This window comes from Dromiciops gliroides, chromosome 1, assembly GCF_019393635.1.
Source record: "Dromiciops gliroides isolate mDroGli1 chromosome 1, mDroGli1.pri, whole genome shotgun sequence".
In the NCBI taxonomy this organism is placed as follows: domain Eukaryota; kingdom Metazoa; phylum Chordata; class Mammalia; order Microbiotheria; family Microbiotheriidae; genus Dromiciops; species Dromiciops gliroides.
In genome coordinates this window covers 271,627,785-271,655,058 of record NC_057861.1, presented here as the reverse complement: position 1 = coordinate 271,655,058, position 27,274 = coordinate 271,627,785, and the positions used below count along the sequence as shown (strand labels likewise).

Here is a 27,274-nt window from a genome sequence, read left to right as displayed (position 1 = left end):
TTAATTTTTTTTGCATGTGTGTGTGGGGAGGTGGTAAGGCAATTGGGATTAAGTGAATTGCCCAGGGTCACACAGCCAGTAAGTGTTAAGTGTCTGAGGCTGGATTTGAACTCAGGTCTTCTTGACCCCAGGGCCGGTGCTCTATCTACTGTGTCATCTAGCTGCCCCACCATATTGTTTTGATAATTATCACTTTATAATACTGTTTGAGATCTGGTACTGCTAGGCCACCTTCTTTTGTATTTTTTCATTGATTCCCATGATATCCTTGAACTTTTGTTTTTCCGGATGAATTTTGTTGTTATTTTTTCTAGCTCTATAAAATATTTTTGATAGTTTGTTGTAGCACTAAATAAATAAACTTAAGTAGGGTTGTCATTTTTAATATAATGACTCTGCCCATCCGTGAGCAATTTGCAATAACATTTCATTACATTCACATACCATAATTGATATAAACAAATCCTGAAAACTTAAAAAAAAGTATATAGTCCCAAAATCAGTAAGTATTGATTAACCACTTATTATGTAACAAGTTACTATGCTAAATGCTGGAGGTGTAAATAAAGACAAAATTCAACCCTTAAAAAAAATGATGAGAATCTCCTTAATTTCTTGTACTTTACTTTTTTTCCTTCTAAAATATCCACTTCAGAATCGGAAGTTTGTCTTACTTGTGGCTGTTCTTTCCGTCGTATTATTCTTTCTCTTTATCTCCACGTGTTTCACTGTGGAATCTGATATATTCCTATACTGAATTTTGTGTATGTGCATGTATGTATGTATGTATGTGGAAAATGTGTGTGTGTTCCACTATCCTTTACCTGTTTCAAATAAGAGTGAGGTTCATCTAATGCTCCCTTTCTCATCTCCCTCTATGTTTGTATATTGTCCTTACATACCTCCTTATAAAAAATGTATTGTTACACTCCTTTTTTTCCAACTTCCTGATTTCTACAGTAGTGTATGACCTTTACTTTCCCATTTCTTTCCCCTATTAAACCCTCAGAAAAGAACCTATCCATTGTTGTGTCTTCTGTTATTTTTTTTTTAACTCCAATACTTTTTGAAGACACTGCAGTTCTCAAGGGACAAGTTTCCTCTGTTATACATTCATCATTGTATAGCCCTTTTCATTCCAATAAATATATACCTTTCAAAGTTTTGCATCTTTTTTTTTTTTTTTTTTTTGCTGGGCAGTTGGGGTTAAGTGACTTGCCCAGTGTCACACAGCTAGTAAGTGTCAAGTGTCTGAGGCTGGATTTGAACTCAGGTCCTCCTGAATCCAGGGCTGGTGCTTTATCCACTGCGCCATCTAGCTGCCCCTTACTTCATTTTCGTAGTTACATTTCAAAAGTTTTTATTCAGCTCTCATCTTTTTATCAGGAATTCTTGAAAGTTCTCTATTGCATTAGGAGTTTATTCCCACCCCCATCCTGATCAGCTTATACTTGGATTTATGGGTATTTTATTCTTAGTTATAAGCCTATATCTTTTACTTTTTGGAATATTGTATTCCAAGAACTCTTCTATGAAGTAGAAGATGCCAAGTCTTGTGTGATTCTGACTGTGGTTCCTTGCTACCTTAACTGTTTTCTTTGTGTGTGCAGCACTTTCTTTTTTTTTTTTATGTGAATTTTGGTTATGAAATTCCTTGGACTTTTCCTTTTTTGGGGTTTCTTTCAAGAGGTGGATTCTTTATGTCTTCTTTGATCTCTGATTCTAATTGCTCTTGGCAGTTTTCATTCATGATTTTGTAACGATTGGAATGACGCCACCTGCTGGATACTTACTGTAGAAGAGTTCTGCCCATGAAGCGAAGGTCTTTGAGGGCAAGACCAGGAGTCTTTTCTTTGGCGGGAGGAAGTGACGCGGACTAGTGGGAGGAGGAAGGAAGAGACTGGCGCTGACTCTGGGGCTCTTTCCTCTGGACTCTGGTGGAGAGCGGAGCTAGAAATGTGCTCTCCCTTTAATAGATAGGAATCTAGGCTTTTCTCTCTCTTTACCAAAATTCTTATTCTCCTTAATAAATGCTTAAAAGTCTAACTCTTGCTAAAGCTTGTAATTGATTGGCGACCACTCATTATATATTTTAGACAGTTTAGCTAGAATTTTAGCCCTTAACAATTTCTTGAAATAGATTATTAGGGCTTTGAAAAAAATCATGGTTTTCAGGGAGTCAGTTCTTAAGTTATTTTTCCTTGACTTGTTTTTTCGGGTTAATATTTTTTATACTAGATGTGCATTTTTTTCTAATTTTTCCAGTAATTTGATTTTGTAGTAATATTTCTTATCAAATGATGTAATTTATTTCTTTTTGGTCTATTGTAATTTTCAGAAAGGCTCTTAGATAAAGCTTAGCAATATCTTTCCCAAGCTAGTCCTTCTCTTTGCAGTTTTTTTCCCCAGATCTTTGACTTCATTTTTATTGCTTTCTTTATTTCTTCTGGGTATTCATATAATCCTTAGGGAGATCCACTTTTTCATAATTTTTTATGGAATCTCTCTTTGGTTGAGTTTTGGGGTGTTTCTAGAGCTATAATAGTTATTATCTTTGGTCATTTTCTTGTGTTTTATTCCTTTCTTGGCCCTTTTCTGGCTCTGGGACCTCTAAACCATGCTGTCTCATCCTGGAACTTCCCTCAGTGCCTTTTGCCTATACACCCTGGAGCAATACCCAGGTGAATAATTACCCAGCAGCCTTCTCAATATGTACTATCTTTCTGTAAGGCCTGACCCCTTCTCCCATTGTTGAGCTCCTCCTAGAGTCTTCATTTTGTGGAGGGGTCCCATTTCTCTCTGGCTTCACTCTCAGAATTATGTCTACCTTCATTCCTCCTACACCACCCCTCCTTTTTAACTCCCTCTTGTGTACTTGTCTCATAGAAGTGCCTCCCTTCCTTCTTCATTCCTTCCCTCCCTCCCTCACTTCCTACCTTCCTGAATTGAGCTTTGTACTAGGACTAGGCTCCAGCCCCTGATACGCTTTTGGGTAGAGTGGTCAGTCCTGCTTGATTTCAGACCTGCTTCACTAGGGTTCTCTTGCTGACTTCTCTCTTCTGAGATATGAGTGCTCCCTTCCCACAACTACTTCCAGCCACACCTATTTTCTTCCAAGGCCTCTTCTGTGAGTTTACATCCACAGCTTTCTTAGGGGATTCTGAATAGAACTTTGTAGGCTACAGGTATCACTGCTCTTTTTCCAATAGGCTTCTTTTCCTATTGCCTGTCTTTGGCAGAAATGACTTTTTATGTAGTTCTGGGGAGGGTATGAGGGTTAAGTGATTTGCCCAAGGTCATACAGCTAGTAAGTGTCAAGTGTCTAAGGCTGGATTTGAACTCAGGTCCTCGTGAATCCAGGGCTGGTGCTTTATCCACAGTGTCACCTAGCTGCCCCCTTATCGTAGGTTTTCAACACATTTCTTGATCATTATCTGGTTTTGTGCCATTTTTAGTTTTTTGTTAGAATACGTATATAAGAGCTAGACCATTTGCCTTCATTCAGGTAGCCATTTTGTCTGGAAAACTCAATGATAAACATTTTTAGAGACTGTTCAATTCTATGTACCTGTCTGACCTACGTGGTAGTAGTGATTATTTTTTTCTTTTTCTTTTTAGTGAGGCAATTGGGGTTAAGTGACTTGCCCAGGGTCACACAGCTAGTAAGTGTTAAGTGTCTGAGGCTGGATTTGAACTCAGGTCCTCCCAAATCCAGGGCTGGTGCTCTATCCACTTCGCCACCTTGCTGCCCTTGTAGTAGTGATTATTAATAATCAAGCATTAAAAATTTCACCTCTGTATGAATTAATCTTTGAGATATTTAAATTCATTTTGTGGAACTTTTACTTTAATTTTTATTCTCAACTATGAATGAAAACTTTTAATCAGGTTAAAACAGATTTCTTAGTCATGAGCCCTAATATCCTTAAATTTCTGCGATGTCATTAATACAAATTACTTTCATATGCTCCAGGTCTATAGGTAACTTGTTAGGGAGAAGAACATTCTTGAATGTGATGTCCCAGTTATCCCCTGCTATTTTAGATACTGAGCTATTGTTTAATTTTGTTATTTCCTGTCCTTATTTTCTGCCTGTGTTATATATCATTTTGAAAAATTAAAATAAATGAAAAAAATTGGGGACTTCCTTAATCCTGTGACCTATTTTCAGAATTATAAATCTTTAGAAACTCCATTGTAATCAGAAAAACTGTGGCCAATGGTATAATAGAAAAAAAAATCTGAAGGTTTTTGGATGATGATAAGTGAAGAAATGGAATAAAAAAAGCAAAATTCACTCAATTGGAGCTGTTGCTCTCTTATCTTGTTTTTAAAAAGTCTAAAATTTGCGTGAAGTTCATTCCAGAAAAGAGACATGCTGGTAAATATTTATAACAACTAGCTCATCTACACATGACATACTTAGAAGCTTAATCTGCATTATTAACATTTTCTCCATCACTCCCTTAATCCTATACTGGGGGTTGGCTAAGTATGTGCAGGAGCTAAGAATGACTTTTACTTTTAAAAATAGTTGTATTTTAAAAAGTAAAAGCCATTCTTATATCTTAGGCCTGCAGAAAAACAGGCTGTGGGCAGGATTTGGCCTTTGGGTGTAGTTTGCTGATCCTGTTTTAGGCAGTCAGCAAAATAATTAATGAAGCCCTGATTTGTAGGGTGATGATTTCTGAGGTATAAATATTCATACTGAAAATTTAACAACTGTCATTTGTGGGCTGGTATGCCAGGCCCAAGTAGATGGTTCAAGTGGGTAGACCATTGGGCTTGGAATAAAGAAGACTCCTCTTCATGAGTTCAAATCTGGACCCAGACACTACATGATCCTGGTCAAGTCACTTAACCCTCATTGCCTCAATTTCCTCTTCTGTAAAATTATCTTTGCCAAGAAAACCCTGAGTAGGATCATGAAGAGTCCAATTTTTTCTCCCTCCCTCTCTCCCTCCCTCCCTCCTTCCCTCCCCTTTCTCCAAGACAGAAAACAATCTGATAGGTTATAAATGTATAGTCACATTAAACATATTTCTGCATTAATTATGTTGTGAAAGAAGAATCAGAACAAAAGGGAAAAACCTCAAAAAAATAGTAAAAATGGTATGGTTCAGTCTGCATTCAGATTCCACAGTTCTTTTTTCTTTTTCTTTTTTTTTTGGATGTGGAGAGCATTTTCCATCGTGTCTGCTATATCTTTTAGCAGAATACTCTTATACTTTCTTCACATAACTGAAAAGAGTTTTTCATTAGTGTTCGCTCTCATCTCATTAATAGTAGAGAGCATGGATTATTGAAAAAGGAAGGGGGTGCAGCTAGGCAGCACATTGGATAAAGCACTGGCCCTGGATTCAGGAGGACCTGAGTTTAAATCTGGAATCAGATACTTGACGCTTACTAGCTATGGGACTCTGGGCAAGTCACTTAACCCTCCTTGCCCTACCAAAAAAAAAAAAAAAAAAGGAAGGGGGATTGTGTCTACTGGGGAAAGTTTTATTTCCTTATATACTAAAGGAATATGGGATTTGTTGCCACTTGTGTGAAAGCCCTTTGGAATCTATTTGTTATTTAGGAAAAACTGCTTAGAAGTGGAGGAAGACTCCCTGAACAGAAAATAATGGTGACTCTTTACTTAGTTTTAGGTTTTGGTTAGATGTAAAGTAGTTAAATTGAAGGAGGAGGAATGGGAGTCCTCTGTGTTTTTATCAAACTCTTCAGAGCTTTTTAGGGTCTGTGGTATGGTGAAGTAAGAAGGCAAGTATGAATGTATATTTGTGTACATTTTTCTGTGAGGACAGAGGAAGGAACAGTGAAGAAAAAAATTGAACATAATGAAACAAATTCATAAAGTAATAAAGGAAACCAGAAATTAATATAAACTTTTTTGTCTAAAATCTTTCTTTTAGAGTTGCTTATAAAGCCTTCAGAAATACTGTTTTGTCCTTAATAATAAATACTGAAATAAAGATTTAGTGAGTGAGTGAGAGAGGGAGGGAGAGAGAGAGAGAGAGAGAGTGTGTGTGTGCGTGTGTGTGTGTGTGTGTACACGCATGTGTGTGTCTATATGTGCATGCAGATGTAGGGCTTATGAACTAGAAAATAGAATGGCCCATCCTATCTAGGGAGACTAAACTATTTTTCTTTTTTCTTTCTCCATATTCTTTTAAAAAAATTCTACATTAAAAAAAAAACACCAGATAAATGGAACATTTCCCCATAAATTGTTGAAGAGGTGCAGAATTGTATATATAATTGTGAAGCAATTATGTATAACATAACATTTTCAGTATATAATAAACCCAACATGTACCTTTCGAAATTGTACTGTCTGTGATTCCTTCTGGCCTTCCTACTCATTTTAGGAGGTAGGGTGGGAGGGACAGACAGGGACCTGTATTCCTTCTTGCTCTTCTTTCTTGATCTCTCACACAAAAAAGCAAGACTCCTCCTAGTAAATATGCATAGTAAAGCAATGGCAAAGTGATGGTACTTATAAATCAATATTTGTCCAATGAAATTTTCTTCACTGATAAAAAGAAAATTGATGCAGTAATAAATTAAAAATATTTTGTTTTACAACTTGATGCTGATAATTTTGTTTGTGAATATATTCATGGTGGGTTAAGAGCAATAAATAATCTATGCATGATTATTTTTGTTTCTAAAACATTTTCAGGTTTTCTATGATTTGTTGTAGTTTTTCATTGGTATTTGAATTAGATTCTCCATATTTAGTTATTACACCTATGATTTTCTGTAATTGAAAAGAAGGGGAGTTGGAAATAAAATTACCATTTTTTTCAGATATCAGATATACATTAGTACTTATGGTGTTACTATTGTAGCATACATTGTAGATAGTCTAAGGAATGAGGGAGCATTATGCTTTTGTTTTGCACTTCGGTTTTCAGTGTATCACAATATAAAAACATAATATATATTGTGTAAAATTTGAACAGTTAACTTGAACATATCTATATCCTCTATCTAAACTAAAAAGTGCTTAGAAATTAATCTTTTAAAATTTTCTTATGGGGTAAACACTGGGCAGTGTTGATAATAGCTAGATAAAATTCTTATTTTGAATAAAATTTTTCTTTTGGACAACCTAAATGGGATTCTAATTAGTGAAAAGGTACATATTTTAAGAATTGTTTTTTCTATTAGAGTTTTAATTTAAGATTATACATTTTCTAGGTAGAGATACTAATTCTTAGAAACGTTTCCAGATAGTCTCTAAGCTATGTATTGGAATTGTTTATGAATATGATCTTTTTCCTGGTCGAATATGTATTTGAATAAAGTTTTCCATTTTCACAAAAAGCCAAAGTTAACTTTATGAATGAAAAATGCAGGACTTAAGGAAAAATCTGCCTCAGCAAAGTCAGTCTTACCTGGACAACCAGAGGACCACATACAACCAGAAGATCAGGCTATGAAAACATCAGGTAAGATTACCCTATAGATCAAAGCTTCTTAAACTGTGGGTCACATAACTAAATGTGGGGGTGGCAAAAAATTTGGCAACAGTAAAAAGTTATCTATACCCATTTCATGTATCTATATGTTGGGCTGCATAAAAATTTCTTGGTGAAAAGGGGTTGCAAATGGAAAAAGTTTAAAGAGCTGTGCTATAGATGATCTCCCATCACCCCTTGCTGCATTTTACAGTTAGGAAATTAAAACCCAGAAGTGTGAAAACTTGTTCAAGGTCATAGAGCTAGTAGAGGTAAAGCTGTGACTGGAAGAGTATCCTGACTCTTATCCCAGTGGAAATTTTACTGTACTATGCCAATCTAAGTGCTTGAAATTCAAAATGAGTTTTCTGCCTTAGTTTTGTTACCAAAATTATTTTTAATATTATTTTTCCCAATTATATGTAAATATAGTTTTAAATTATTTTGAATATATGTGAATTTCTATTTTTTAATTAAGGTTGTGAGAAAGCAAAATGATAAAAAGATGGAGAGTTGATCTCTTGCTGAGGAAGACCTACTTTCATCTCCTACCTCTGACACATAACTGGCTGTGTGACCCCTGGAAGTCTCTTAATTTTTCAATATTCTAAGACTATCAGTTGGATAATAGGTGTTTATTTGTGTTAGTATAGATCAGGGGTTCCTAGTCCAGGATCTCTGAATGTGTGTTTTTTTTAAATTTGATAATCATTTCAATATAATTGTTTTCCCTTATAATTCTATATATTTTATTCTATATGTTTAAAATATTTTTCTGAGAAAAGGTCCATAGACTTCAGTGGCCTTCCAAATGGGTTCATGGCACTATAATTCAGAGCTCCTAAATTTCCCATTTGTAGGGAATTTACCATTAGGGACACTGATATGCTCTTCTCTGACACTTAGACCCCATAAGATACCCAGATCTTAATCAAAGACAGTTACCAGCGGGCAGAGGTACTCGATACCTTTTTTCTTACACTCCCACCCTGGTTCCCCATACCTCACTGGGAGCCCATCTCTTTCCCCTTCCTGCCAATGCCTGATCCTTTTCTGCCCTTTTCCAAAATTTGTATAGTTATTGCTTCACATACTGAAAGCACGTATACATGCTGTTTTAGTCATTACTTACTGAGGATTTCCTTTACAGGTGAAAGCACAGTCCTCGACAAAAAGAAGAAAGTTATACTGTGATAGGCCTACTGATTGAGAAATGGCTAATATGTTTAACAAGTGTTATTAAGAAATTTTGTTGTGTCTCTCCCACTGGCAGTTTTAGGCATGGCACACTATTTACTGACAGATTTAGATTTGATGTCACAACAAATTTTCCAACAATTTGAGTTAAGGTGGAATGGGCTATCTCAGAATGTAGTAGCTTTCGTTTGATAGAAGATCGTGTTATGGAAGGGAATCTTGTTCTTTTGATATTCTTTCCAACACTGATTTTTTTTTTATCATACTATTTGAGAATTGAGAGAGAAATCTTTTCTAGGTTGGGATTAGAAGAAAATTCAAGAAGAAGGTATCCGATGAGCTGTGTATTGAAAGAAAGAGGAAAATGATTTCCTCAGGTGGAGTTGTGCAAGAAGGCTTTTCTAGGTATAGAGAACGGTGTAACAAATGAATTCCAGAATTCTGAAGTAGTTTTAGTGATAGAACCTGCTGAGGCAGACCTTCTGCTTTTTTTTTTTTTTTTTTTTTTTTTGGTGAGGCAATTGGGGTTAAGTGACTTGCCCAGGGTCACACAGCTAGTAAGTGTCAAGGGTCTGAGTTCTGATTTGAACTCAGGTACTCCTGAATCCAGGGCCGGTGCTCTGTCCACTGTGCCACCTAGCTGCCCCAACCCTTCTGCTGTTGTATCATTAATTTTTCCCTGCCTGGAGCCTCAGTCTACTTTTGGGCCAAGTAGATACCATCTTTGAGCCAAGCAAAACAAATCAAACTTACCAGTCTGGAATTTGAGTCTGGTTACTTTAAACTCATTGAGGTCAGGTAGCTAATCTCATTCTATAAGGAGATGAATAAATGCTAGCTGCTCCTCTGTCTCATCTATTTTATTACTGAGGCCTGTTGATTTTACCTTTGTTAACATCTTTTGCATATACCCCAATTCTCTTCTCTGACAATACTACTACTCTGGTAGAAGCCCTTGTTGCCTAATGTGTGCACTATTGCAATAGGCTGCTGTTTTGCTTGCCACAGATCCTTCCCTACTTCAGTCTATCCTCTAGTCAGCTGTTAGTAACCCTTCTAAAGCACATTATATTCCTCTCTCCCTTCACTTCCACTCAGTAAACTTTAGTGATTCTCCCTGATCTCTAAGATCAAATATAAAATCTTCTGGCTTTGACCCCTTTTCAATCTGTCTTTTTCCCAGCCTTCTCCCCTCTCCCCAAGTCTTCTTACACTTCTTCACATATTTTGCAGTCTAGTGATAGTATTTGGAAAATAGGATTATCATTAAGAAAATTTCAGAATTTTTTTGGCTGTTTTGCTTTTAGAGACAGAGCTCCAACAGATGTTAACAAGTTGGGAATGTATACAACACTTTTTTTTTTTTAAGTGAGGCAGTTGGGGTTAAGTGACTTGCCCAGGGTCACACAGCTAGTAAGTGTTAAGTGTCTGAGGCCGGATTTGAACTCAGGTACTCCTGACTCCAGGGCTGGTGCTCTATCCACTGTGCCGTCTAGCTGCCCCCTATATGCAACACTTTTAAGGCATAGCAATTAGTTTAGCTTGAACAGAGCATAAATTACCTGGAGTAGTAGAAGAAACTGAGAAGACTAATAGGTATATAGGGTAGCAGAAAGAAGTGCATGAAAACCAGATCAGAGTTTAGAATTAATTCAGGAAGCAGTGGAGTAGTAACATGGTTGGATTTAATTTTAAGGATGATAAGTCTGATAACACTCTGAATGGAAGAAGCAGTTAGAGGCTAGAAAATGAATTAGGCTGTTTGTATGGTCTAAGTAGTAATGAGATTCCATTTCAGTGAAAATATAGGATATAGAAGATGGATATTATAAAATTTATTGGAGATGTGGAATTGCCAAGATTTGTCAGCTTGATTAGGTGGCTAGACGACTTAGTGGATAGAGTGCTAGGCTGGACCTGAATTCAAATACCATCCCATATGCCCTCTCTGTTTGCCCCTGGGCAAGTAATTTGACCCATCTGCCTCAGTTTCCTCATCTATAAAATGGTGATCATAACAGCACCTACCTCCTAGGGTCATTGTGAGGATAAAATGATATTTGGAAAGTGTATAACATATATGCCTGCTTACCTCCTCAGGGAGAGAAGGAGGGATAAAATTTGCAACTCAAAACTATAAATAAAAAATTTTACTATTTAAAATTTTTAAAAAAGGAAAAATCCTTTGCAAACCTTTAGGCACTATATAAATGCTGTTATTAATTGTGTTGGTGCTACTGTAGAGGCATGTGACAAATTAAGGCTTTAAATACAGGTCACTGGTTGAATTATGGTACCTTTGGGAGAAATAAATGTAGTGAGTTCTGGGGTTATTAACCTTAGAAACATCTTAAGTTGCTAATCTCAGTAGGTGATAAGACAAGCCCTTTTGCTTTTTTTTGGGGGGGGGGGGCTTCTCATTGGCTGTTTGTAACTGTATCACATAGTTCAGGAAGAACCACTGTGGAGAGTTTTCCCTCTACTGGGGGTTCCCAAGTGATTTTAGGGCTTAGATAATTGTTTCTTTTAAAAGATGATCTTGTTTGTATGCTGTAGTTTCTATGTTATTTATTTCTTTTCATATTTTCCCTCCTCGACCATTTATTCCAAGCAGAACCCAGATTTTGCCCTTTTGCCATATACTTATATGCTATAAGGTGGATGCTTATCTTATTAGTACTCTTAGTTATTATTTTGTTATTTTTATTGGGTGCTGTACTTGAAATCTAATTCAAAAATGCTACTGCAGAATCTTATAATTGAGTAGTCATTAAAAATAACTCAAAAAAATTTTTTTAGACATTATGAATCTGCCTGTAGTCTTTACTAGCTAATAAAATAAAAGGGTGGAATTTGGGTTATAATTAAATGTCTTTCATTGACTAAGACTGTGTCCCCAAATTAAAAATTCAATAGGCAGGAATAAAGGATGCTTTAATTCATTTTTAGAAGTTATATAGAAGTCTTGAAAATTTATTTCTTTTGATAACATTGTACCCATTTGATCAAGTTAGCAAATATCTTTCTCACTCTGAGTATCTACTTTTATGTCTGCCTGCCCATTTTCTGTCTGTCTCTTCCTATTTTTGTTCATATTTGTAATATAAACAACTCTTGGTGAAGAAACATTTTTTGTCAGTGCAGATACTGTTTTATAACTGGGACACTGAGAGTTTCAGTCATTTGTATAGACTCACATGTATCAGAAGTAGGCATTGAATACCAAGGATTTTTTGACTTTGAGGCTGGCTCTATCATCTATTTCGCAATGCCCTGAAGAGAAAAAATATATGTTAATATGAACACATTAGTGTATTTTATAGCCTTAAAATTTACAACTTGATTTATATAAATGGATTTCATGATGAATGCTGTATTGTTTGATATATTTTTATGCTTTTTTTTTTGCTTTTAAAAAAATGTTTAGAACACCAGAATGTTGAAAATGAAGTAGAAGAGATCATTCAGTTTGATCATCAAGAAACACTGCAGACACAACATGGTAAGAATTAAAATTTATTATTTTATGATTATTAGATAAGGATATGCTAGTTGGGGCTCCCAAATTTGATGATTCTTACTTTTGACATTACATGTTGTTAACTGCAATATTTCCTAAACTAATGTAACTATTGAACAATCTGGAGATAGCAATGTTCTAATAGAACTTCGGTCTGGAAGTATGGAATACATTGTGATGAAGAGGGGGTGTGGAAATTTGGGAATAAAATAGAAGAAATTACACCTGTTGTCATATATCAAAATTGGTACACATAAGTATTTTTTATATTGCATAATGCTTTAAAATGAAAATTCTTCTTGCATCTACACTTATTTCATCTTATCCCTGAAAAGCATAATGAATAGAGAGCTAGTTTTGAAGCCAGGAAATCTTGGTTCCTGTTTTGCCTCTGCTATGTTTTGGCACTTTTTCCTTGGGGAAGTCACTTCATATCTCAGAACTCTAGGCAACTCTATGATGCTATATGTTGCAAAGAAAGTACTGACCTTTGTTGATGGAGCAATCCCCTTCCCTGGGAATTATCTATATCAGAGAAATCACTTGTCCAATCTCTGTCCTTATTCTTATTCCTATTTATCTCTCTCTCCCTATCCCTAGGCATGTTAGTGAAAAATTTGGCAAAAAGTGACTTAATATATTTTTGATGTATAGAATAACAGTATGTAAAACTAACCACATGGACAGATTTATACTGATAGCTTTCTTGGGATTCATAGAAAGCAGTTTGATCTCATTGTTAGATGGATAAAAAGCCAATTATTTTTCTACTCTAAACTTTATTCCTCACATTTATACTAATGTGTATATATATATATATATATATATATATATATACACACACACACATATAAGCTATAATATTTATTTAGAGGTTAGACTTTTGGTAACCATAACCATTTGGAACCATTTTAAATCTTGAAGTTTAAAAAAAAAAGGGAGCCTCAGAGCACTGACCATTTACAAAATGACTCAAGACATCTTGCTACAGGGAAAAGAGCAGTGGATTGTAGATCGGTAGATAAGTTTTCAAATCTTGTCTCTGTTAACTGCCTGTGAAGCCATGAACGATTCATTTGACATGCTGGTTACATAAACACTTGTGGCCTCATCAGTATCCTCAGTAAAATAATGATTTTGAACTTGATTACCTCTTCAAGCTCTAATTCTCTGTCCCTGTGGCTCAGAAATTATACATGATAGAATGCGATTGGTGAATTAGAAAAACCAGAGGAAAAGACAGGTTGAAAGAGCACAGGCTAAGCAACAGTGAAAGGGATGGAGAAATGAAATGTGAGAAAAGAAAAAAAGTAATAGAAACTGTGATCGGGGTCAGTGATCAGCTCTGAGTGAGAGAGGCAAAAAGGATTAGGAGAAAAGAAAGATGGCTGCTGTCCATGTAGGAAGAAATGAAAAAAAGTAAGAATAGCTTTTTTAGTGTAAAGGGCAAGCAACCTTAGATTACTTAGGAGCCTTAGAGCAATTTTTGACACCTCATCTGTGCTTTGCTATTTGTGGGGGGACTTTCCTTGAAAGGGTAAGTTACTGTAAGTCTTGCTCATTTCACTAGCGTTAGAGGACATCCATATAACAAGGTAATGTCTCAATGAAAACACCCAATTGTTACAAAATAACATTTGTGGGGACCAATTTTTAACTGGGGAGTGCTAGCTAAGCGGCTCGCCGCAATATTGGGGCAAGGAAGGAGACCAGCAGCCTCCCTCAAAACAGAACAAGATTTATTTTAACAAGAACAAACTTTAAAAAAAAAAACACAAACAGGATCAGTAGGATCAAGGGAAAGGAAATAAAATGGGGAAAGGGAAATTATAATAGCTGAAAAAATACCACCGCCCAGGAATCAGCTGAAAATAGGCAGCAGAACACCTGTCTCTTTCCAGCTTCTACCTAGAATGCCCAATTCTCCTCCCCCAAACCTAGAAACACCCCACACAACCCCAGCCAATGGGATAGCCACTCTGACAGTCGCATGACTGCCCTCACTAGGCTTCCAATCATTATAATTTTGCCAGGCCCATGTAGGCGTTGGCGAGTGGTGATGACGTGAGGTGCCAGAGCCCTGGCAAAGGCTACATACAGCCAGTGGGTGGAGCACCGTGTGGTTTGCGGAGCCCCAGGCCAGTGCGTGCCAAGGCCTAAAAACCTCAAATAACAATTAATTCTTTACACATTATATGGGCTTTTAATATATTATAGCTGTTTGTTCAACAACAATAGATGAGTGGTGTAACTTGTGTACTTACTGTAGTGAAAATTCATGAAAGTTGCAGCATAAAGTAAAGACAGCATGGTATAGTGGGAAGAGCACTGACATTGAAGTCTAGAGAGACCTGGGTTAGAACACCACTTTTAACATTTACTAACTGTAAGACCATGGATTATGGATTTTGTGTGTGTGGTGGGGGCAATTGGGGTTAAGTGACTTGCCCAGGGTCACACAGCTAGTAAGTGTTAAGTGTCTGAGGCCAGATTTGAACTCAGGTCCTTCTGAATCCAGGGCCAGTAATTTATCCACTGTGCCACCTAGCTGCCCCAAGACCATGGATCTTACTTAATATCCCTGAGCCTCAGTTTTACTCTGTAAGACATAGATGATGATAATAGTATGTTGTGAAAATTGGAACCACACACCCTGCTGAGAGGGACATTGTGAGAATCAGGCCTGAAAAGAAAACATATGACTTCGGCGTCCGGAAGTGACCTTTCTGGGGTTTTGAAGGTTGGATTGGTGTCTATTAGTTGTGCCTGCCACCTGTGGGTCATGTTAATCAAAGTTACCAGCCAGTTAGCTTGGAGCTGAGTGTGTGGATGGCCCTACTTTCCGTTTCACAGAGAGCTTCTGGGAGAAGCGGTGGAAGAACCGGGGTCTTTTGGTTTGAAAACCGGCTGTTGGTGGGAGGCATTTTTCACTCCCTTAGATAGCTAGGTGAAAGCAGCTTTTCCTCTCTCACTTTCTTCACTAACTTCTAATATACTTTAATAAATATGTAAAAGCCTAAACTTTTGCTGAATTGATCAGTAAATCTTAGCTAGTTTATCCCCCCCACACTGAGGTCAGGTCAGGCGACCACACATTAGACTTTTAATACCACAGCTAGAATTTTAGGCTTTACAATGCATCTCACAGAATTGTTAGATTTAGATTTAAATGAATTAGTGTCTATAAAGTACTTGCAAACTTTATGGATTATGTAACTATTGGCTATTGTTTTCTTTTCTTTCTTTCTTTTTTTTTTTTTTGGTGAGGCAATTGGGGTTAAGTGACTTCCCCAGGGTCACACAGCTAGTAAGTGTCAAGTGTCTGAGGCCGGATTTGAAGTCATGTCCCCCTGAATTTAGGGCTGGTGCTTTATCCACTGTGCCACCTAGCTGCCCCATCTCCTTGATTCTTGAACTTTTACCTACCTTTCCCTTTGCCTATATCCTGTCATATCACATTCTTTCCCTTTATTGGCACTGGAGTAAAGTGAGGAGAGTTTAAGGAGGACTCTTGCCAGGTAGTAATTGGCCTTGAAATATTGGGGGATAATGCAGAGAGGAGAGAAGGAATGGGAAAATCCCTGCACAGTGGCAGCAGTATTTGGGAGTTCTTATGGCTGCCTACCTAATAGAGGTTTATATGCAAAACAAGTATATATGTCAGAGAAGACCCACAGTAACTATTCATCAGCTTCAGACTGTATTTTATTTAAAACAGATAATGACAAGGAAGAAGAAGCAGTTGAAGCAGGAGAACAGCAAATAGAAGACGATGAAGATATTCCTATGAGAAATGAGTTAGAAGATAAACTTGAAGACTTGGAAACAGAAACACATTATGATGGTATAACAGTATTTCTGGTACAGTCACTAAGACACAGAAGACAGTTTTAAAATAGGCTTGTATGATTTATTTTCAATCTGGTTTGATGTAATAAGTAAGCTTTAACTGAAGAAAGCTTTACTTACCTCAGATTTTTTGCAAGTTTTATGTTTTGCTTTGTGAAACTTAGCTATTCCTATTCTGTGATTCAGAGTCCTAATCTCTAAAAATGCTACCTTCCTCTGTTATTTTTTCCCAAACTCCTAGTTTAATCCTACCATTTTTTAGTCTCCCTCATCCTTTGTCTTTCCTTTCCATTATGATGTCTGGAACCTTCCTCTTCTCCCCATCATTAAAAAACAAAACAAAACAAAGCAAAAACGAATTCCCATTATCCTAGTTCTTTTTTTTTTCTTTTTACATTCTTTCTTCTCAAATTCATGGGGGGAAAACCTTACTCTTTCTTAAAGTCCCAGCATTTTTGGCTACTCCCTCTAATGGTGGCTGCTCCTTCTGTCATGTTCTTCCACATTGAATCAGAAGGAATTGTCATATCTTCGGGTCACTTCCACATTCTACCACTGCCATCTTCAGTGAGTAGTTTTTCCTCATTGTCCAAATGATTTTTGCTTTGATCAACCAGCTTCAAACCATTTAATACATATACAGATATAGCTATGGATGTGGGTATGGATATAGATATAGGATATAGATATAGATATAGATACAGACATACACAAAATGGTGAAGTTAACTATCGTCGATTTAGGTTCAGATTTACACAGCCATTAATACATTCATTAAAAGCATAAATCTTATTTTTCAGAAATCGAAGAGAGCTATTATCAGACAGAAGTGCCTGAGTCAGGTGAGATTTTATAAAGTTTTTTTTTTCCTGATTAATGGTGAGAAATAAGCATTTTGCTATGAAATAGTAGTTTTTTCAGTAGATTTTTTTCCCCTTTAGAATTGTTAGAAGTTATCTATGGCTTTAGGTTAGCTTACAGATTATGAATAATTTTTAATGATAATTTAAAAAATGTCATTTCTTAATTTTCAGATTCAAATGACTATAATAAGGATGGGGAAGAGATTGTGTACGAACAGGAAAATCCAGGTTTGTGACCATCAGGTATATTAAATCATGAAAATGAACTTCCAGTATATACAGTTTAGTTTTCTTTCAGGCTCATGACTTAAAGATTGGGGAAGGACTCTCTTCCTTGGGTACTTGGGGAACAGTCTTCCACCATTGTTGGTCAAGAGATAGATGGTATCAAGTTCAGTTCATAGGGGGTGTTTTCTTCAGTTGAAAAATGTATTGAGTTTGCCAGTGTAATTGAGACCTATTATAATAGTTAAATATTTGGAAAAGTACAAAATAATTTAACTGTTCCTTTGGTTTGCCCTACAACGTGAAATATGATATGTTGGCCCCTGGATAAGATGTGAGTTGATCTTTAGTTTTATTGTTGAGATAACATAATCAGTTTTATTTATCTTATTTACCATCTAAATGATTTTGGTAGGTTATATAAGACAGTGAAATGATAGAGTATTAAACATTTTTGATTTTCACACTGTTATTGCATTCTTAGCTTTATTCCAAACATTTAAAACATAAACACTAAATAATTTGTGCAACTTCTCTTCTAAAGATTTAAAAAATGTATGTTTAATTTTCCTTTATAGATTACCATGAACCAGTAGTCAAAGATACAACACTGGACTATGATACAGGTATGATAAACTAGAATTTGTCTTGAAGCCTTTGAAAGGAGTCAAATGTACAATTTTAAATGATCATTCAGTATTCTTAACTTGGAATATAGTGCTTATATGATTTTCTTTCAAAGCTTCTCAATAATTTTGGGAGTGCCTCCCTTATAATGATTTGGATTTCCAGTAAATTCAAAACTTCATGATAGTTGAATTCAGAATTTAACCCTAATGAAGAAAAAACACTTAATAACATCACAGTAATACTTTGTATCATAAATTGAGCTGATTTCAGAAGCCTTGTTATCATATGATTTTATTAAAAGTTCTTAAGCACTACTCCACATCTCTGTAGGTTATAATGATTAAATGTGTATATTTGCAAATGTGATTTCAATTTATTTTATAACTAGTTGCTTTAAATTACTTAGTTTTATAAGTACTTATTTTTGGAAAAATTCTTTTTTTTTTTTTGGTAGAAGACACACCGTACCAAGACTATGATGAACAAGGTTTGAAAATTATTATATTTTACACCATATTTGATTATAGACTGAGATTTTTAAATCACCACGAGAAACTACCAATGAAAAATGTGTTTCTCTGAAAAATCATGTTTCTCTCTCTCTTTGGTGATGCAGTTGGGGTTAAATGACTTTGCCTGGGTCACACAACTAATAAGTGTCAGTTGTCTGAGGCTGGATTTGAACTCAGGTTCTCCTGACTCCAGGGCCAGTGTGCTATCCAGTGTGCCACCTGGCTGCCCCTAAAAGTCATGTTATTTCAACTGTTATGTCCCACTACATTTTGGGGGAAATTTTGTTTGGGATTTCACTAAAGAGTCAGTTTGCACCATAAGAAAAATGATAGAACTTTACAGTTAGAAAGGAGGGACCTTAAAGATTACATAGTCCAAACACTTCAGTTTCATTATTTGAATGTTATTGAATACTTGCATTTAAAAATATTCACCAAATATACATATAACTTTTAGAATATGAAAGTACAGAAGATGAAGTGAAAGAACAAATAGGGAATATAACTGTAATTTTACTGATAATAAGGAGCATTCAGGTGAAGAAACTTCCCTCTCAGTGCAAGTTAGTACCTTCTGCAGCTTAGAGTCAGAGAGTTATCTAGGGCAGAGGTGTCAAACATGCAGCCCACAATACTTCCTAGTGTGACCTGAACCAGACTAAAATGTAATTTAAAAAAATAAAACATAAACATTACAACTAAATGCAGCTTAGTGGCCCTTGTTTCTATTTGAATTTGCCACCCCTGGTCTAGAACACTTAGAGCTTAAGTGATGTGACAGAAGCAGATTTTGAACTCAGATTTTCCTGATTTCAGGGCTAACTTTTTATTTACTGCACCACATTGCCTCTCAGGAGTCTATTATGCTTCCAGAATGTTGAACGTAAATTTTTTTGCTACTTCATAATTAATGATTTAGAGGGGAAATATTTCTAGCACCATTGTATCCTTCACACCTAGCACAGTGCCTTGCCATAGTAGGTACTTTAATAAATGCAGGTCGAATGGAATTTGAATCTGATTTTCCTTTTGGTCTTACTATCCATACTGAACAGAGCATAATTTGCAAAACACTGATCTGTTTTGGGGATTGAATTTTGACTTAATCTAGTACATAGTAATGACTAACACAGAAAGTTTTATATTAATATCTCTGTTATGATACAGAGAAATAGTGTGTGATTTAATTATTCATGGGCATATACTTTTTATTCTAAAATTTATTTTGCCATTATATATAATAGTACTTATTTGAGGGTTAGAATTTTGACAACTTCAACTTCTGGAATTGGGAAAAACCTAGACATATACAAAGAAAAAGTAAAGCTCTGAGTAGCAGCTAATATCAAAAGAGCTAAAGATTTAGCTTGATGTAATAGAAAGACCCTTTTTTCTGCTGGATCATGGGGGAGAACCAGCTATGTCTGAAGATAATATGAAGTTCTGGTACTACCTTAAATTTCTTTTTCCTTTTTGAACTTTTTTCCTAACCTGGTTTGACCAAAGAAGACTATTGAGAGAAGTAATTCTTTCATATTTTAGAGCTTTCTATCACAAGTCTGTAGGATAATAGAATCATAGCATTTGGAAATGGAAAAGACCGTACAGATCATCTAGTTTTAATTTTTTATCTTAAAAATGAGGAAACAGTTTTTAGAGATTTGAAGTGACTTACCCAGGATCACAAAAAGTACTTTTGACTTTAATTTCTTAGACGTAGTCTAGGGGCAGCTAGGTGGCACAGTGGATAAAGCACAGGCCCTGGAGTCAGGAGTACCTGAGTTCAAATCCGGCCTCAGACGCTTGACACTCACTATCTGTGTGACCCTGGGCAAGTCACTTAACCCCAATTGCCTCACCAAACAAAACCTAACAAAAAAACAAAAGACATATTCTAGCTTGAGATAAATAAGCGTTTTCTTTTCTTTTTTTAAAGCTTTTGTGTTTTCTTGGAATTCTCATTTTATTGATTCATGAAACTGTTTAGGTTTATACACTAAGATGACAAATGTTGGAAACTACTGAAGTGCTTCAGCTTCTTAATAACTATTATCAAAACAAAAGGAACTCTATCCACATTAAAGGATCATGAATGATGATCATTAATAACCAAAAAAGTTTGAAATAGATTGGTCATATATATGAATCAATAAAGGATACTGAGAAGGAACAGTCACATGAGTAGAAAGATAATGTAGTGTTAAGAAAGCCAAAGAAGAAGAAAGAGACTCTCTGTAAGGAAGGAGTGTCTAAAGCTACAGAGAAGTCAAGAAGGATGAGAAAAGACCATGAGATTTAATGAGGGAAGATACAAGTGACACCTTGAAATTGAAAAGTATCAGAAATGTATTGGTATTGATGGTACTAAAAAACTCAGATTCTAAGAGATTTTTCAAGTTGGAGCTGAGCCAGAGGCCTTGAGTATAGACAATTTTTTTCCTGCAATTTTGGCTCTTAAAGAGAAGAGAGACAGAGGACAATAGATTGTGGGTGTTGGGTAAAGTGATGGTCTTCTAAAGATTGTGGGGACTTGGATATGCTTAGAGGCAGCAGGGGAAGAAAGCTAATGGATAGAGAGAGAGAGTAAAGAGACATTATTAAAATGGCAAATAAGGTGAAGTTTAGGGAGATTGGGATCAAAGGTGCTGGAAAAGGGATTAGTCTTTTCTAGGAGTAGACCTATTTCTTTGTCTGGAGGTTAGAACATTAGTGAAAAGAATAGGGGATGATATAAAGTGGCTTTGGAAGTAAAGAATAGGGGAGAAAGGTAAATCACTATTATATTTTATTTTATATTTTTAAAGTTGATTTAGGAGGTGAGGTCCTTTTACCAAAAGGGAGATTGGAAGGTGATATTTAGAAGAGAAGTTTGGTATAGTTACTGTTGGGAGTGGAATAGAAAATCATTCATCTAAGAAAGAGTAAAACCAAATTCGTAGGGATCCCAGTCAGTTTGGTTGAGTGCCTTCTTCCTTTAGCAACTCACCCTTAGATGTGGAGGTGTGGTAGATGGTTGGAAGTAATGTAGGTTTGGAGTTTTATAAACTATCAGCAGCAGTAGGACAAAAAAAGCAAGTGATAGTAAAGGATGGTACCATTCACCTGGTTATTTTTAGGGTTAAGATTACAAAGGGAGAAAAGTGGGACCAGAGTAAAATTGATGAACTGGCAAAGAAGGGAAGGATGAAATGATTATAAATTGTAGTGAGAATGAAGTGACTAGGCGGCTGGGGGAAGACAAAAAGATGAGTTAATGTAATCTTTTTTTTTTCCCCAGGACAGTGAGGGTTAAGTGAGTTGCCCAAGGTCACACAGCTAGTAAGTTTCAAGTGTCTTAGGCTGGATTTGAACTCAGGCCCTCCTGAATCCAGGGCCTGTGCTTTATCCACTGCGCCACCTAGTGTCCCCTGATAATGTGATCTTAAAAACAATTTCAGAGTTATAGATCCTAGAGGTGAAACAGTTATTGGTGATGGTGAGAGCTGAGAAGGGTATTAACAGTCTTCTATGTAGGTGAGGAGTGCATTGATAGTGTAAAGATTATGGGAGTTGTAGGAGGTAAAAGCACCTGGGAAGTCAGTGTTTGAGGACCCATCAATATGTATAATATAATGAAGTTTCCAGGAATAAGAGCAGAAGTTGAGGTGAAAAAGGAATACTGTGAGATAGGTATTGAACTCCTTGATGAAAGAAGCTAATGACCTGGATGTTGACAGAGCCTGACAAAAAATCTTAACTAGTGGTATAGATGGATTAAGTGAACCTCAAAAGAGAAGAAGAGTGATAGTGAGTGGCAAAGGGATTGTTTGGAAGTAATCACTAAGTGCCTGAAGTTTGCCTACTTTTCCTTCCTGGCCCAGTGGGCCCACATGAGACAAGGAACACCCAGGATTGGAGGTGATCAGGACTTCATTGCCTTCCAAGGAGAACCAAGAGAGCTATGATAACAGAATCACATGTTAGGATACATAAAGGAATCTAAGACTGGACGGGTCTTGTTAACCATGAAGTACAGTTTATATATGTCATAATGAAATGGGAGAGTAGCAGAGAAAATGGAATTTGGACAAATAGGGCTGAGAAAGGAAAGGCTGAAATAGAGTTGACAGGGTGAAAGGATTTTTGCTTCTGCAGATAGTGACTGACTCAGGGATAAGAAGATGAGCAGGGAGAAGTTTTGCCTTCCATAGGACAGAACAATTAATTGATAGGAAACCCCATATTCCTGGATCTGCTGATGAGTTAGCAAAAAATCACTGCAAGGGCAGGGCCATCAACTTCTACAACTTGTCACTCCACGTACTAGGTCTGGGCTCGATTCACACCTGGTGCCAGCCCTATTCTTCTGTGCTGGGTCTGAGTCAAGCAAGTCTCCTGGTAGTTTAGGTTTGATATTTTTCTTGTTTGTCCTTTGTTCTCAAAGAGGATCATGACAGTAGAAAGGAGATGTAATGACTTCAGTTTAAGTGAGGGAGAACTATGTAAAGTCACCTCACTTTCTTCTCTGAATCCATCTGGGTTTAGTAGCAAGACAGATCAGAACAACTGAAGATGGCCCTGACGTAGTGTGATATTTTAGCCTTTTTAAGCTTAGGTCTTTCCCAGGTCTCAGTTTGTCTGTGGCAATGCCCACTAAGTGATTAAAGCTAGGTAAAAATGCGACAAATGGCCTCTTTTACCTAGTGAAAAATCAAATAAAATAATCAAATCAAATCCATCTGGGAGGGGAACACCCTCAGGGTTCCTGGCCAAAACAGATGCAGTTGCTATTTATGCTCACTCTGGGCAATCAGAATCCAAACAATGACCAAGTGAAGCTTGGGCTAGGTCCTATTGTTGGCCAATCCATGAGAACCAGAGTGATTTGGGTTTAAAGCATGGTCCATAAAAAAGTAAATCTAGCCTGTAAACACCATGATATCTTGCTAGGTTTCAGCCATCAAATATTCCTTTGGGCAGAGCACCCACCAGTAAGACTTTGATTTCCTATGTGGACAGAGGGAGAGGAGGAAAGGAAGGAGGGAAGGAGGTAGATAACCAACTGGAGCTGTCTAATTAGGACCCTAGTAGGGCAGCTACTACTACTCACAGGTTGTTGTCTGTCCTTTGTTCTTGAAGAGGACCACGGCATTAAGAAAGGGATGTCATGACTTGATAGTGAATTGTATTTAAGTGAGGCAGGGTGCAAAGTCACCAGCCTCACTCTCTCTTCCACAGCCATCTGGACCCAGTGGCAAGATATAGATCAGGATGACTGGAGGTGGTCCCTGTGTTTGACATTAAAATAAAATCAAGCACTCATAGTTAACAGAAGTAGATTTACATAGCCATAGCAAGGGAAGAGAGTATCATACTGTTGTGGGAGGAGCTCCATGTTCTAGGAGGACCCCCAGCCTGGTTTGAGAGGGCCAGCTCACCCAAAGAATTGGAGGCTTACAGTAAATCTTGTAAAATATAGAGATTTATTAGGAGAGAGGAATACATGGTTGGGAGGCAGTTAAGATAGAGACTGCCCCTCTGAAAAGGAGAAGAGTTGACCTTATATACAGTTTATGGACAAAGAAGGCTACACACTAAGAGAGGAGCTGTTTTTACTTCTGGATTCTTTGGTTTAAATGTCTAAAGTTAAGGATTTCTTAGGGGTGAGAATCTCTAAGTGTATTTGGGGTCCCGCATCCCAGTACAATAGATCCCCTGAGGTATTGAAGTGATAATGTATTCTGATATAGACCCCATTTGAATTTTTTTTATTTTTTAGATTTATTCATATAGACTAGATAAATAGCCCACATTTCAAGTTATCTAATTTCTATTCCACCCTCAGTGATTATGGCAATAGAATCCCTTTGTACTTGGAAATGGTGCCAGCTTATTTCATCACCTGTTCTTTAAGCTAAAGGGTCCTAATATCTTTAATCCTTCTTCTATGTGATTATTTTATCATTAAATTAAGAATACCTTTGGATAAAAAGTAAGAAAATCATAGGAACATAGATTTAGAGGTGGGAGAGACTTGAGGTCAAATAAAACCCTTTTGTTTTATAGATTAGGAAAGAGGCTTAGAAAAAAGTTAAATGCTTTACTAAAGTCACACAGCTAGTAAATGTCTTGATTTCAACCTGTGTTTTCCTGACTGTTTCTCTGCTACACCATCTGCTTGTTGGTCTTATTCTTTTAAGAATAGCAGCCATACACAGCTGTTCATTGAGTTCAAATATGTACATTATCGTTTATAATTTTATAATGAAAACTGTAGGGATATGTGATTTTTTTTTCTCTTTTTTAATAGTCTATGAACCTCCAGAAAATGAGAGAACAGAAACTGTTTCAGGTAAATTCTTCTATACCTATAGTTAATGTAATGTTTATAGTTAGTTAACAGTCTAGTTTAATCCAATAAACATTTATTAACCACCATATTCCAGGCACTGTGCTAAGTGCTGAGGTTACAATTAATTAATAAAAGAAAGTTGGTCTCTGCCCTCAAGGAGTTTACAATCTAATGAGGGAGAGAAAGTATAAAAGCAAGAGGAAGTGGGTGTGGGTGGGGAGGGACGGTAACAGGACACCATGCTGTATCTTAGCAGCATGGTGGTGAGTTTAGAAGTAATGAACTTATCCTTTGAGGGGCATCTTGTGGTGTGGAGGTGAAACTGGGCAGGGAGCCGTGTGTGATCTGAAATAGCTCTTAGTTCTAAGAACAGTTGGAGTGGGGAATCAATTTTGAAACAAGACAATTCTTGGACTATTAACAAAGTGTAAAAATGTTTTTGTCTGAATATTCATACTTAAATTTTTAAAAAATATAGTCTTGCGGTGACTAGGTGGCGCAGTGGATAAAGCACTGGCCCTGGATTCAGGAGTACCTGAGTTCAAATCTGGCCTCAGACACTTAACACTTACTAGCTGTGTGACCCTGGGCAAGTCACTTAACCCCAATTGCCTCACTTAAAAAAATAAATTAAATAAATTTTAAAAAATACAGTCTTTGTAATATTAAGGATCATGCCTTTTGCCTCTGTTTATTCACTCAGGCTTATTCCTTATGCCCAGTATGTTCCTCCTCATCTTCATCTGTTGAAATAACTTTTCCTCCTTTAAGATGTCATGTTATTTTTTCATTTCAATTCAACTCAACAGTTAACATTTATTAAATTCCTGTTATTTCAAGACACTGTGCTTGGCACTGGAAGTGCAAAGGAAACAGCTCCTTCTTTTAAGGAGCCTAGATTTTACTAGGAGGATGTAAGATACACAGGTGAGCAACAAGGGGGCAACAAGATCATACTGCTCTAGGAATATTTGAGGAGTGATAGGACATTAATAGCTACAGGAATAAGAGAAGGTTTAAAATAGATGATGCTAGAGTTGACTTTTGAAAGGTGAATGGAAAATGTAGAGAACAAGTATAGACCGTCTCTTCCCCCCAAGCTAAAAGTAACTTCTCTGAAAGATCTTGGCAAGCGAGATCATTGGGTCAAATCAAAGAAAATGGAAATCAGGGATAAATGTAAAGTCTTTGATTTGGATGTGTAACATTAGTTTCACAAGTACAACATGAGGGAGGTGAGATTGTAGCAGTTCTGAAAAACTGAGGATTTTAGTGGACTATAAGCTCAGTATGAGTTAGCAGTAGTTTACAACAGCAAAAAAAAAAAATCTAATTCAGTTTTTTGCTGCATTAAGAGAAGCATAGCTTCCAGGAAAAGGGAGGTCATAGTGCTCCTGTATGTGGCCCTGTCAGACCTCATCGGGCGCCAAGGACATGGACAAGCTAGTGTACAGAGGAGGACGACACAGATAGTGAAGGGCCTTGAGTCCATGCCCTATGAACATCATTTGAGGAATCTTGTCGTGTTTAGTCTGGTTACAATGGGTGCCTTCAAGTATCGGAAAGGTTGTTGTATAGGGAAGAAATGAGACTTGTTTTCTTTGGCCTCAGAGGGCACAATCTAGAGCAGTGGGTAAACAAATTTAGGCTGGCTGGATGTAGCTAACTATTAAAAATATCCAGGGGCCAGCTAGGTGGCGCAGTAGATTAAGCATTGGCCCTGGATTCAGGAGGCCTGAGTTCAAATCTGGCCTCAGACACATTGGACACTTACTAGCTGTGGGACCCTGGGCAAGTCACTTAACCCTCATTTCCCTGCCCCCCCCCCCCCAAAAAAAAGTCCCAGAGTGGGGTGGCTTGCTTTAAGAGGTGGTGGGTTCCCTCTCATTAGAGGTCTTTAAGCAGAGGCTTGATGGCTACTTGTTCAATATGTTATAGTGGGAAAATTTTTTCATTTTTGGATTGGACTAGATACTGGTGAGGTGCCTTCCAACTCCCAAGATTCTGTGATTCTGTATTTAGTGCTTAGTTTAGTTTTAGTCCTTCTTCACCAAAGTCCTGTGAGAAAGGTATTGTTATCTCTGTTTTTAGTTGTCTTGTTCATTGACTTCATCACATAGCTACTAAGTGGTAGAGCCAGAATTCTAATCATGGTGTGCTGATGGTAAGCATTTTGCACCCTACCATAGAACTTTGCGTCTAAAGAAAAGAGGTAGGAGGGAATAGGTACTCACAGGCATCTCAGAGGATTGATTTCTATTGTTTGAAATTAAATTTGGCTCTCTAACCTAAAACAAAATGGGACACACCTCCTGCCATTCAGTTATGCATAGCTATCTTACTGATGTTCATTGCTTCAGTAGGAGGCTTAAATTCAATGGCAGTTTTGTTGTTGTCGTTGCTCTTGGGCTGTACTAGCTTAAGAAGCAGGTTTTTGTCCTCCTTATAAGTGGTTATACTTTTTCTTATAAAATATTTAGAAGGGCAAAGGTAAGATTAATGAAATCACTAAATATGTTCCCTGTTGGTACATAAGCTTTAAAGGTAATTTAGTAGAAGAGAGTATTTTGGGAGGTTTCTCTAGCTCTTCAGGAACTCAGTTGATAAAAACACATATTTTATTTTTAGATGTTGCTGTAGAAGACTTAAACTTGGGTTTAGAGGGTAAGTTAATGTCTAGA

General features: G+C 36.7%; 1 protein-coding gene across 1 annotated transcript in view; it reads left to right on the top strand.

Moving 5' to 3' along the window:
• The first annotated feature begins 7,336 nt into the window (after positions 1-7,336).
• The window catches only part of LOC122734357 (aspartyl/asparaginyl beta-hydroxylase-like), a 182,034-nt gene continuing 162,096 nt past the window's right edge, over positions 7,337-27,274 (top strand). Inside the window, exons 1-9 of the mRNA XM_043975119.1 lie at positions 7,337-7,457; positions 12,091-12,165; positions 15,902-16,027; positions 16,833-16,874; positions 17,067-17,123; positions 17,699-17,746; positions 18,205-18,237; positions 24,552-24,593; positions 27,222-27,257. Of these exons, the coding sequence (XP_043831054.1) occupies positions 7,352-7,457; positions 12,091-12,165; positions 15,902-16,027; positions 16,833-16,874; positions 17,067-17,123; positions 17,699-17,746; positions 18,205-18,237; positions 24,552-24,593; positions 27,222-27,257 (565 nt within the window). The 5' untranslated portion in view covers positions 7,337-7,351. The remainder of the gene's footprint in view (positions 7,458-12,090; positions 12,166-15,901; positions 16,028-16,832; positions 16,875-17,066; positions 17,124-17,698; positions 17,747-18,204; positions 18,238-24,551; positions 24,594-27,221; positions 27,258-27,274) is intronic.